This window comes from Antechinus flavipes, chromosome 1, assembly GCF_016432865.1.
Source record: "Antechinus flavipes isolate AdamAnt ecotype Samford, QLD, Australia chromosome 1, AdamAnt_v2, whole genome shotgun sequence".
Classification (NCBI taxonomy): Eukaryota; Metazoa; Chordata; class Mammalia; order Dasyuromorphia; family Dasyuridae; genus Antechinus; species Antechinus flavipes.
The window spans coordinates 545,189,414-545,203,142 of NC_067398.1; the positions used below are offsets into that span (position 1 = coordinate 545,189,414).

The 13,729-nt window shown below is 33.2% G+C and overlaps 1 protein-coding gene across 2 annotated transcripts in view; it reads right to left on the reverse strand.

The window, feature by feature from the left end:
• RNF144B (ring finger protein 144B) overlaps positions 1-13,729 on the reverse strand; it is a 140,582-nt gene that overhangs the window by 35,342 nt on the left and 91,511 nt on the right. For both annotated transcript variants that reach the window (XM_051970627.1, XM_051970626.1), the window contains exon 4: positions 7,089-7,149. In XM_051970627.1, the coding sequence (XP_051826587.1) occupies positions 7,089-7,149 (61 nt within the window). The remainder of the gene's footprint in view (positions 1-7,088; positions 7,150-13,729) is intronic.

Genomic DNA, 13,729 nt, shown 5'->3' on the forward strand with positions numbered 1-13,729 from the left:
ACTTTATATTTTGTTCTTTACAATCTTTTCTGTATCTCATTTGGTTATGAAATTATGGTTATTTAACTTTTTGTGATATGACCTTTTTATATTTAATTTACTTTTCATGGAACTCATTGTAGTAGCAATGGTATAAGTTTAAACCTTACTGAGAGGGTACTTTGCAATATTCCTCCCAGTTCTCATAGAATTGGGAGTCCTTCCACCAATAGCTTGTGATCTTGGAATTATCAAACACTGGGCTAACTTATTGAACTGCTTCTGGTTCATACTTATCTAGTCTCTTCCATACTGACCTATATTCTATTTTTTAGAACATGGAATATGCTGCTTAAACTTCTTCCTTTCTATACTGAGATGTAATAGAAGCTTAAATGAACAGGAGAATTTGGGTACCACTTTAAGAAGACCTTTACAAATGATACTGGATTCATTTTTGCTTATTTTTTAAACAAAGGCTGTGATTTCACTAATATAAAGAATTTCTCAAGAGAAAGTTTTCACTACAAATGCAGCTTAAGTTTCAGTTTACTCACCTCTAAAGGAAGGGGAATTGGACACCAGGTAGCCTATGAGGTTTTTTCCAGGCCCCCAAACTTAGGACATTCTAGTCTTACAGAGTTACCTTTGGCACTGAGAAGTTAGGTAACAGTATCCAAGGTCATACAGTCATTGCATACAATAGGTAAGACATTGGGTTCATTACTATGATGTTACACAAAGGAAGAAAATAACAAAAGTATGCTATATTATGCCTTTATTGTGTTAAGAGTGCAGGTTAGCATGGATTACCAAAATATACAACTAATAGGACAACCTGACAGTAGCTTGTCCTCTCACCAACTAAAAAACAAGAAGGTTAGGGTGATCTATACTTAATCTTTTATTTCCTTTTCCTATTTTCTGAGAAGAGATGACAAAAGAATATTGCTGTTATTAATCAGAAGTTTCAGTCAGGTCTGACTCTTCAAGAATCCATTTAGAGTTTTCTTGATTAAGACATTGGGATACTTTTCTGTTTCCTTCTCCAACTCATGTTACAGATGGGGAAGTAAAACAAAAAAGGTTAAGTGATTTGCCCAGGGTCACACAGCAAGTATCTGAGGCCAGATTTGAACTCATGAAGGTGACTTTATCTAACTCTTCAGCCTGTACTTTACTGCACCATCTAGAGCTGGCTGCCAATACATTGCCAGAAGTCAAACAATCAGAAGAGGTGAGAGAAAAACCAAGAGACAGCACATATAATCAAACTGTGTATCTTCAAGTTAACTAAATCCCTAATATGAACCCAGTAGGGAAGTGATTAACTATGACATTTGCTTACAAGATGGATGGAAGAATCAAAGCAGGCTTTTTACTGAATTTACTTAGGGAAAACACAGCACAATTGATTACTAAAGTAACAAATCACCATAAAAGAATATAAAGTGATGCTGATGATTCTCCCTACATGTCCATGAGATTAAGATACATGAAGTAGAAAACATGTAGTATCATGTGGTTTTTTTTCTGACTACTTCTATTTTCTGCTAATTCCTGGAAAATAAATATATTCTAAGAACCAAAATGACCATTTCCTTGATTCCAATGTTGTTTTTTCCTCTTCAGTTTTCAGAAACTGACATTGCAGCACCATTTCCCCATTTCCCCATTCCTACATCAGCAGGAGATGTAAGCCACTTATTTGTTACCGTGCTTTACATATGCTCAGTAAACATTAAAGCCATCTTATTACTTTTCTCCCTCATCATGGGGCTATGCCAGAAAAGGCACTAAATGAAATTTTATTATTATCATGAGGAACCCTGTATACACATGCTGCTCCAATTGCCAGAGGAAATAAAACATGCTGTTTTAACTTTTATGAGCTGCTGAATTTTTAGTCATTCCAAAGATTTGGTTATTCCTGGTATCTTAGAGGGAAAAAAAAGGTCTCTGCAATTCAATTTATAGATAAGGCACCCTATCAAGTATTAGTGATACAAAGATGAAACTGAATGGTTCCTAACTCCAAAGAGTTTACTGGTTCACAGGAGAGATAAGACAGGACACAAATGACAAAAAGACAAGTTGACATGTGATATAGGCCTTAGAGATAGTAGACATAAAACAAAATGGCAAGATATAGTAGGAAGACTAAGAACTCTAGATTAATTTCAGTTTGGCCACTAAACTAACTATATGATTTTGGAGAAACCTCAAGTCTCTAAATTTCAATTCCCACATCTGCAGAATGAGGTGGTTAGACAAGAACTTTATGGCCCCTTAGAAGTTCGATAATTCTAAGAATCACATAATCATTGTACAGGTTAAAAATCAGAACAGAAAGACTCCACAGGAAGCCAGTGAGGAGGCTCATCTTCCGTGAGGAAAATTACACTTTTAAAACTGTAATGTAATTCTTTGAAATAAATTAGTGTTTGGACAGTCTGATAAAGCTTATGGATCCTTTCTCAAACTATGTTTTCAAATTGTGAGATAAAGTATATTAGATTACAAAGAAAATGAATTATACTAAAATATAATTATTGAAATATTTTTAAAGTTTACTAGTTATAAGGTTAAAAATCCCTGCACTTCAGTAAAACCCTTTGATGTTTTTTCAAATAAAAAAAATCTAAGACTCAGAAAATTTAAGTGATTTGAAGAAAAAAAATCAATACAGAACTTTTCATGGTAGAATAAGAAATGAAATCTAGCTAATTTTTTTTTCTATCTAATGTTTTTTAATGCTTTTTTTTTAAAAAATGTTATATATGTCCTCTTCAATAGCTCTCTGTAGAAATAATTCTTTCCCTCATCTCTCACAAATAAACTGATCCATATTCTCCCCTCTCCATGGAAATCTATCTTTCTAAACATTTATTTCAATAACCTGATCACAAAAAGTCATGCTCTATTTCCACAGGGGCAAAGTGGTCACTTCTGCAGAGGTACTTAGGGAATTAGAACTAAATCTTCCATAGGTCTGCTTTAGATTGTATTCAAAGGGATTTATTCCCAAAAGACACCAGAAAGGTCTAGTTCCAATAGGTTTCATCCATAGATGTAGTTCTACCTTTCATATGATATGAATCCCAAGATTACCTGAGCTGAATCTGATATCTCATATGAAGAACACATTTAGTTATCAATTTAGCTCCAGCTGGTAAACTGTGAGGAGAGTACCAGTTAACACAACATTCAGTAACTAGTCTTCTATGACATACTGAAAACTGACTAAGTATCAGGTACTGATTTAGAGGCAACTAGGTAGCACAGTGGATAGAACAGTAGGCCTGGAGTCAGGAAGATCTAAGTTCAAATTCAGCCTCAAACAGTAACTAGCTATGTAATTCTGGGCAAGTCATTTAATTTCTTTCAGTTTCCTCAACTGCAAAGCAAGGATAATAATAACATAACAGAATTGTTATGAAGATCAAATGAGATGATTATTTTTTTAAGTGTAAATTGTAAAGATAAAAGTTAGCACTGTGCCTGGTACATAGCAGGTATTTAATAAGTGCTTGTTTCCTTCTTTGTGTAAAGAAAATTAGATAGGAAGTCAGAAGACCAGGATTCTAAAGATAAAAGTTAGCACTGTGCCTCATACATAGTAGGTATTTAATAAATACGTGTTCCCTTCCTTGTGTAAAAAAAAAAAAAAAAATTAGATATGGAGTCAGAAGACCAGGATTCATTTCCTGGTTCTATTCCTTATTCTTTGAGAAACCTCAGACAAATCATTTACCTCACTGGCCTTTACAATGAAGAGTTTAAATCTCTAGGATCTCTTTCTAAGTTTAAATGCTAATTATGATCCTTAACCATTGAAAGATAAATCATTAAATGCAAAAACAAATTATATAATATTCCTGAGTCTCAATTTCCTGATCCAAGAAAAATCAATCAATAAATCACTAAACATTTATTCAATGTACTATATGCTAGACTAGATGTTAAGGATACAAGACACAATGCTAGAATTGTCCTAGATTATTGCTAAGATTTCTACCAATCCTATCATTCTATGAATAAATATTCAGCATCATTTTAACATAATTTACTTTTATTAGATTTTTAAAAAATTTTCAGCTAATAAATAATTTACAGATTTAATCTGGTCATTTTACTAGCCTACCACGTCAAAAACATTTGAAAAAAACAAAACTGAAAACAAAATGAATCCCTCAATATACAGCTACCATCTTCTATGTCCTTATTTTTTTTCTTTTTTTAAAAAAAGGTAATAGTTTATTTTCCCTTCCAATTATATGTATAAACAATTTTTAACATTTGGGCTTTTTTATTTAAAGTTATGAGTTCCAAATTCTTCCCTAGTTTTGCTTCTTTTCTTTTCCCTTTCACTGAGAGGGTAAGCAATCTGATATAACTTATATATGTGCCATCGTGTAAAATATATTTTCACATTAATTATTTGTGGAAGAAAGAAAGAAAAAAATAAAGAAAAGAGATAGAGAGCGAGGAAGGAAGGGAGGGAGGAAGGAAGAAAAGAAGGGAGGAAGAGAGAAAAAAGAAAGAAAGAAAAGGAAAAACTATTCTTTGATCTGCATTCAGATTACACCATTTCTTTCAGATCAATAGCATTTTTCATCCTGAGTTCTTTAGAATTGTCTTGGATCACTGTGCTATGAGAATAGCTAAGTCATTCATAGCCTGTCCAAGAATTTGAGCTGACTATTCCTCATCCTGCAGACTCCATTATCTCCTTAGATCCTTCAATACTTGGAGAAGACCAGAGTTCAAATCCAGGCTTGGGTACTTACTAGTGTAGGACTCTGGGCAAGTTATTGAGCCTATCTATATCAGTTTCATCAACTGTAAAGTAGGAATAGAATATCTATTTCATAAGGTTGTTGTGAGAATCAAATGAGATATTTGTAAAACATTTACACTGGGCTAAGTTGGCACTTAATAAATGTTTTGTTCCCCTCTCTTCCCTATAGATACTAACTTATCATGACATTGACTTATCATGAGCTGAAAAGGAACTTTTAACAAATCTAGTACAAAGCTTTCATAATAAATAGGAGTGTTGAGGCCCAGAAAGGTCAAGACTTGTTCAAAGTTAGGTATGCACCAGAGTCATTATTTAAATCCAGGTTCCTTGGTTCTGACTCCCAAATGAGTATTTATTCCACTAACCATTAAACCAAGAATGATTCTAAGCCAATCCCCTTTAGGACAACATATTCCCTAATCATGCCAATTGATCAAGAGTTCACTGGATTGACTCAGGGGTACTGCACATACAAAGGCCTATTAGGCAACAGAACAAGAATTTTTCTCAGTTTGGATCATGTAAGTAAGAGACTTCAGTCCACAATTACATTTTGTTACAGTAGTTGGATACAAGCAATCAGATGCCAAGGGGAATAAGAATATATCTCCACATTGGTGCATGGACACTATAATCAGAATATCTATGCAAATCATCATTGGCCCAGAGTCTGAAAGAAATCAAGTAGAACAAAAGCTAATTTTTAAAAAAGAAAAAGGAAAAGCTCCACTAAAGATTAGATATGTAGCCCTGAGACTGTTTTCTTTCCTGAGACATTGCCACAAGGCCAGCATTATGCCTGATCCAGTCATGACTTCTTTATGTCCATAAATTTGTGCAGGGTATTCCCCATATTGTAGAGTATGCAGTCTCTACAACTCCTTGAATCCTTCAAGACCGAAATTAAAGCCAATGAAATCTTCCCTAAACCATCCCCCCTCCTAACCCCTAACACCTCACACCCAGCTGAAATCCATCTACCTCATCAAATTTTAACCATATTTTAGCTAGAGCTCTATTTTTTAATCACATTTTACCTTTTGGGATTGTATATGTCTAACATATCAAATTGCTTGCTGTCTTGGGGAGGGGAAAGGAGGAGAAGGAAAAAAATATTTGGAACATAAAATCTTAAAGAAATGAATGTTGAAAACTATCTTTGCATGTATTTGGAAAAATAAAATACTACTGAGAAAAAATATATTTTACCTTTTGCCTTATCCTCTGTTAAATTATAAATTTCTTGGAAAAAAACATAATTTATATGAAATAAATACTTAAATGTTCATTGAAATGAATTAGTCCTTATGACACCAATAAATATGAATGAGTGGATATTTTGAATCCATCTGAAAACACCAGGATAGCAAGTAGTAAAATCAGTTGAGAAAAGAAGTGTCATCTTCCTTTATGTTAGTGGGTTTTTTTTGTTTGTTTGTTTTTTTTATAATAACTTTATATTGACAGAATCCATGCCAGGGTGATTTTTTTACAACATTATCCCTTGCACTCGCTTCTGTTCCGATTTTTCCCCTCCCTCCCTCCACTCCCTCCCCTAGATGGCAAGAAGACCTATATATGACCTATATATGTTAGATATGTTGCAGTATTATCCTAGATACAATATATATGTGCAGAACCGAACAGTTCTCTTGTTGCACAGGAAGAATTGGATTCAGAAGGTAAAAAATAACCCGGGAAGAAAAACAAAAATGCAAATAGTTCGCATTCATTTCCCAGTGTTCTTTCTTTGGGTGTAGCTGCTTCTGTCCATCATTTATCAATTGAAACTGAGTTAGGTCTCTTTGTCAAAGAAATCCACTTCCATCAGAATACATCCTCATACAGTATCGTTGTTGAAGTGTATAATGATCTCCTGGTTCTGCTCATTTCACTTAGCATCAGTTCCTGTATGTTAGTGTTTATATTGTAAACCACTGCAGAAATTCTTCCATGGATAATATAAAGTCAGTAAGTCAATAAACATTTATTAAGTTCTCATTGTATACCACGAACTATTACAGAAAGGGAAAAGACAGTCCCCTGCTCTCTCCCATAGTTCACAATCTAATAATGAGAACAAGTAAAAGAAATAAAATCACTGCCAAAGCAAGAAAAGATTTATTTGCTCTAGGTCTGGCTATTCTTTTTGAATGAAGATGAGAGTTTAAAACATTTATACTGGAGTAAGAGCTTTTGCCTTTCAGGCAACTTTTGTTGAAAGTACACAGCTAATCCCAGCATCTATGTAAGTTAATGTGGTTTAGAATTTATGTTAGTTTTAAAGAGAGTAACTGGGTCCTACCTCTTTCGAACTTCAACCGTTGGTAAAGCTGAAATTGATCCACTGATACCAAGCAGGCAATCTGAAACCAAAAAAAGAAAGGTGAGATTCCCAGAATTATTTGGGGCTGTGTTTGTTACTACCTCTAGAGTTCTTTCCTGGTTGAGTTTTCTGTACTATCCAAAAGCAAAACCATAACACTTCTTATTGCTTTTCTAGTACTCCCATATAAGTCATCTCTGTGTCTAGGCAGCACAATGGGTAGAGGGCTAGGCTTGGAGTCTGGAAGACTTGAATTCAAATGTTTCCTCAGATACAATGTTACCTCAGATACTTACTCGCTGTGTGATTCTAAAGAAATCATTTAATCCTATTTGCCTCAGTTTCCTCATCTGTAAAATGAGCTAGAGAAGGAAATGGCAAACTACTACCAAACTGCCAAGAAAAAAACCATCTATTTTATAGAACTAGAAAAAATAAATAACAAAATGTATCTGGAAGAACAAAAGGTCAAGAATATCAAGGTAAGTAACGAAAAAAAAAAAAAAATACAAAGGATGGTGGCTTAGCAGTACCAAAATTAAAACTATATCATAAAGCAGCAGTCTTCAAAACTATCTGGCTAAGAAATAGAGTGATGGATCACTGGAATAGCTTCATAATAATTCGTAAAAGGGGTAATTTACTTATCAGATCTTTGGAGAAGGGAAGAATGTATGACCAAAGAACTAGAGAAAATTATGAAAGGCAAAATGGACAATTTTGATTACATTTAATTAAAAAGGGTTTGCAAACAAAACCAACAGAAACAAGATTAAAAGGGAAATACAAATACACAAGACAAAAATCAAGGCCTATAGTAATCTAGTATTTGATAAACCCTCCAAACTCCAGTTTCTGAAAGAACTCACTATTTGACAAAAATTTCTGAGAAAACTGGAAAATAATATGCCAGAAATTCAGCGTAGACCTACATCTCACATTCCATGCCAAAATAAGGTAAACATGGGCACATGATTTGGGCATAAAAGATGATATCATAAACAAATTAGGAAAAAAAGGGGTAATTTACTTATCAGATCTTTGGAGAAGGGAAGAATTTATGACCAGAGAACTAGAGAAAAATATGAAAGGCAAAATGGACAATTTTGATTACATTTAATTAAAAAGGGTTTGCAAACAAAACCAACAGAAACAAGATTAAAAGGGAAGTACAAAACTGGGGAAAAAATCTTTATAGTCAAGTGTTTCTGATAAAGGTCTCATTTCAAAATATATAAAGAACTGTGTCAAATTTATAAGAATACAAGTCATTCTGCAATTGATAAATGGTCAAAGGATATGAACAGGCAATTTCTAGATGATGAAATTAAAGCCATTTATATGAAAAAATACCTAACTCACTACTAAATAGAAAAATGCAAAGTAAAACAATTCTGAAGTACCATCTAATATCTCTCAGGTTGGCAAAGATGACAGGAAAAGATAATGATAAATGTTGGAAGGGATGTGGGAAAACTGGGACACTAATGCATTGCTGGTGGAGTTGTGAAAAGATCCAGTAATTCTGGAGAGTAATTTGGAACTGAAAGGGCTATATTATACATACAGTTCAATCTAGTAATGCCATTACTGGATCTCTATCCCAAAGAAATCATAAAGAAGGGAAAAGGATCCACAGGTGCAAAAATGTTTCCAGCACCTCTTTAACTGGAAAATGAGTAGATGCCCATAAATTAGGGAATGGTATATGAATATAAGCGAGTATTACTCCTCTATAAAAAATATTTTAGAAAGCCCTGAAAAGATTTACATGAACTGATGCTGAGTGAAACAAGCAGAATCAGGAATATATCGTACACAACAAGAGCAAGAATGTGCAATAATCAACTGTGAAAGACTTGGTTCTTCTCAGTAGTTTAGTGAAACAAAGCAATTCCAATAGATTTTGGACAGAAAATGCCATCTGCACTCAGAAAAAGAATTAAGGAGACTGAATGTAAATCAACCCATGCTATGATCACTTCTTCTTTCTGTTTTTTAATTTCTTCCATGGTTTTCCCCCTTTTTTCTGACTTTTCTCTCCCAACGTGATTTGTAAAGCAATGTGTACTGAAAAATAAATAAATTTACAAAAAATTAAAATTTTTTAAAAAATATTTTAAAAGATAATAAGAAAGAAATGTACTACTCAATTCAAATGAAACTAGCTCTCTAGATCCCTTCCTTCACAGAGAGCTGAAGTTTTGACTATCACATAAAATCATATGTTCTATTAGTAAAAAACGAAATTCCAATTTGCCTTCTTTGCCTTCTTATGGTAAAGTTGTCTTTTCTCACCCAAATAAGGATGTGAGTCAGAGTTTTGCCTATAACAATTATTCTTATGTAGCCAAATATTTTTTGAGATTGCTGAAATCAATTGTGCAATTGTCTTTCAAAAAATACTCATTAGAATAACTTAATAGTTTTAAATATGTCTTGAAAAATAAGATTACATTCATGTCAAGATTTAAGTGTATCAATGATGCTTAAAAGATGTATAGTTTGAGAGAGGATTTTATAACCAAACTCCAAGATATGAGAAAGTCCATACAGTTACATTTTTATTAGTTAATAAGTTTTAAAGTTTCCATTTTAAAAAAAATTTATATCTATAGATTGTTCCACTTTACTATAGCTAAAGGATGACATAAAGATGTATAGTAAAGGAGGTTGGGGAAAGGAAAAGAAGTAGTTAGATAGGGACACATGATGGAATCTATAAAAGGAGACAAAAATCAATTTGGCCATCTGAATAAAAAAATTAAACTGTCAATTAAACTGTTCTTTATATAGAACCAAAAAACTTAAGCAATTTGGAATATTTTCCATTCCCAATAAAAAGAAACTAAAGCAGGAACCGAGTTTGGGAATTAAGGCTTTTTCTTCTAAGCAACTTTATTCAGTTGTGAAATAATCTGTAGATGATAGATAGGTAGATATTCATGTATATATGTATATGTAATTGTGTTTAGTGTATATATGTTATACACATACACATGCACATTTGTATATACTGTAGTTGTTGAATTCTACAAATAACAGTGGTTTTTCATAAGATTCACTGTTAACACAGACATTCCAAAGAAGATTCAGATTAAGGTTCATATTTTTCATATTTTTCCCCAAACTAAAATGCAAAATTTAGTGGAAGAACTTTTTTAAAAATCCACCTCTTTAAAATTCCCTCTAACTCTAAAATATTGTCTCCACATGGCAGATCCTCCCAAATGTTTGAAGATAATTTGGATATGTTGCATATGTTTAATAATATGCAAGAGAAAGAACTGATAAATAGAAGTATGTATAAAATGATTTTATATATCTATACATTTTTGTGTCTAATGGTAGTCATCTCTAGGGCAGAGGGGAGACGAGGGAGAAAGCAAGAAAAAAGAAACTTACATGATAATTTTATATATTGTAAAGGAATAGCAAGTTGTACATTATAAATTTGCATTTTTCTGTGCAATCTTTTATTATATTATAAAAATTCCTGTTTTATTCCATAAATTAAAAATAAAGGAAAACATTTTAAAAGATATATATCTAAAAGAAGGTAGAGGACAACAGAGTCCGGCTGAGTGAAGTCTCATATGCAGTATACATGGCATAATATATAAAGCATGGGACTTAGATTCAGAAAGACTTGATTTCAAACCCTTACTAGCTATGTGGCCCTGTGCAAGTCACTTAAAAATCTCTGAAGGCCGTATATTTTTTTTAAAATCATTGTAAAAAAAAAAAACTTTCTCTATATGATTCACAAAGAAATGTGTATTTTTAAAAATCAGTATTAAAAAAAATTCTCTATAGGTCTCCATATCTTTGTCTATAAAACAATGGTTTCTAAGATTATATTCATCTCTAAATCTATAATTCCACAGCCTGTGATCTGGTAACAAATGAAACAGCTTAGGGAGTAGCTGATCCAAATGATTATTATAACTAGGTAGGAACAGTTCCCAGAAACAGAATACTGCAGAGGTTATCCATGCATGGCATATAGTAAGTGCCTAAGGAATGCTTTATGAGGCAGTTAGATGGCATAGTGAAAAGAATTCTTGGCTTAGAATCAGGAACTCATCTCCCTGAGTTCAAACTTGGCTTCAGATCTTCAGTAGCTGTGTTTCCCTGAACAAATCATTTAATCCTGTATGCCTCAGTTTCCTCACCTATGATATGATCTGGAGAAAGAAATGGCAAACCAGTATTTCTGGCAAGAAAACATCAAATGAGGTCACAGAGTCAGACATGACTGAAAATGACTGAATGAACAATGAATGGTTGTTGAATTCAACAGAACATTTCCCAAGATCTGTTTTGTTAACTTTCCTTTATTACTTATTCATCTTTGCCAGGAAGCCATGTAGCCTAATGGATTTACCAAGAGCTTCAGGAAAAAAAGGAAAAAATAGAACAGAGGAGAAAAGGATGACCTGAATCACTGTGAAGAATAAGGTAGTGATTTGACACTTGAAACTTTCCATCATATAGAAGAGGAATCATATTACCTGGGTCTCACTGATCCCAAGGAATAAATGAGGTAAAGCCTGAAAAGCATTCTGTTAAATAATATCAGTGGAGCTTTGTCCTAATAATTTCTATTTATTCAGTTCCAACACAGCATCTCAAAAAATACAAGAAGACCCCTAAGGATAATTTCAATGTCACTTATTATTTTTTATGTCACAAGAAGAGTATATACCATTCATGAAAGACAAAGAGAATAATGTTGCCAGGGAAGATCAGAAAGAAGGAAATGCTAAGGAGAGAATGGCACTGCCAAACTACAGAGAACTCAATGTGTCTTCATGTCACAAAAGTAGGAACAAATAATTATTAGCAGAAATAGAATGAAAATAGATAAAGTCATTATGGAAAAATACATTAGTAGGGACTGAATCTGTAATGTCATGTAGCTACTGGCTATACTGCTTATTTGGATTCCTTCTTATCATCTTCAGGTCAGAGAGCTATAAGCAATGGTATTGGCAATGAAAGGGAAAAGAAAAGTTACTCTTTTTAATGACATTGTGATATCAGTCTAAGAGTCAGGATATAAAGAGAATTAAGATTAATATGTAAAATCAAGAGTCATTTAAAAATAGATAACAAATATTTTAAATACTCTATACTGGGGGGAGTGAGAGAGGGTAGCAAGAGGACTATATTTTTGAATATGTTCTTTAAAGAGGTCTGAAATTATGCTTAACAAACAATGATAAATCGATATACCCTTCAACCCAGCATTGCTATCCATATAAACTATTGAGGTCAAGGGCAGCTAGATGACATAATGTATAGAGTACCAAGCCTGGAGTGAAGGAGACTCATCTTTCTTAGTTCAAATTTGGCTTCAAAATACTTACTAGGTACTCCTGAGGAAGTCACTTAACACTCTTTTCCTCAGTTTCCTCATGTGTGTGCTGGAGAAGGAAAAGGCAAACCACTTCAACATCTTTGCCAGAAAAAACCAAATTAGGGTCATGAAGAGAAGGACAAAACTGAAATGATTAAACTACAACAAGGAAGTCAAAAACAAAGGCAGAAGTTCTCATCTATGATACAATATCCATAATAACTCTTGTTGTGGTAGCAAAGAGATGGAACTAAAATACTGTAGATGTCCATCAACTAGGAAATGGCTATGTAAATCATAGTACATAAGAGATGCAACAGAATATTACCACTTTATGGGAACCAGTAAATATGAATTCTGAGAAACACATAAACACATAGGAACTGATACAAAATGAAACAAGGGACATCAGGCAAAAGAGACATGATGAACAAAAAGAATATATGAAAATTGAACAATACATGTAATTATAATGACCAAATTTGGCCCCAGAATTGAAAAAAAATACCATCCTGACTTCATTGCAGAAGTGGAGAACTATGAGTATGAAATTTTGCCAGAGTGTTTGATATATGGGTTGGTTTTACTAAAGTGTCTTTTTGCATTTTTAATCTCTATTTCATTGGGGAAGAATGTATTTTATAAATGAATATGATGTGAAAACAAAAAGATATCAAGAAAACTAGAAGATATAATGTTCTGACATTATCTTTCTAGCAGAGCTTCTTGAATATCTCCCACTAACAACCCCTTTTCTGAGAAATGTTTACATGACCCCATCTCAAATCTGGACTGAGGTATTTCTGGAAGTGTTTGTGCATGTGCAGTGTAAAGTGAGCAGGTTGTGTATTCAGAACCAAGGCTGCAGTGAAACAGTGTGATTCAACACTGACAAGCACAGCCAGAAATACCTCAGATTCATTACACTTTTGATTTTGAATTAATTTTTGGTCATTGCATTCAGAAACCTTTTACTCCTGCCATATGTTTCACAATCTCCACATTCAATTACATGGTTCCATATGGGATCATGACACATAGTTTAAAAACCTTTGTTTTATAGTGTAGTTTATTAAGTTGTATTCTAGTAAGAGAACTTCCTAACTCCAATCACTCTCTTCCAAATGAAGAAAGGCATTGAGGTAAGAGTAACCCCAAACCACTTCTACCTATCATTTTCACCTCCACCTTCTCTTCCTATGAAACTTTACTTTTCTTTGTCCTTTGTTTTCAAAGAGGACTAAAGACAAGACTTGAA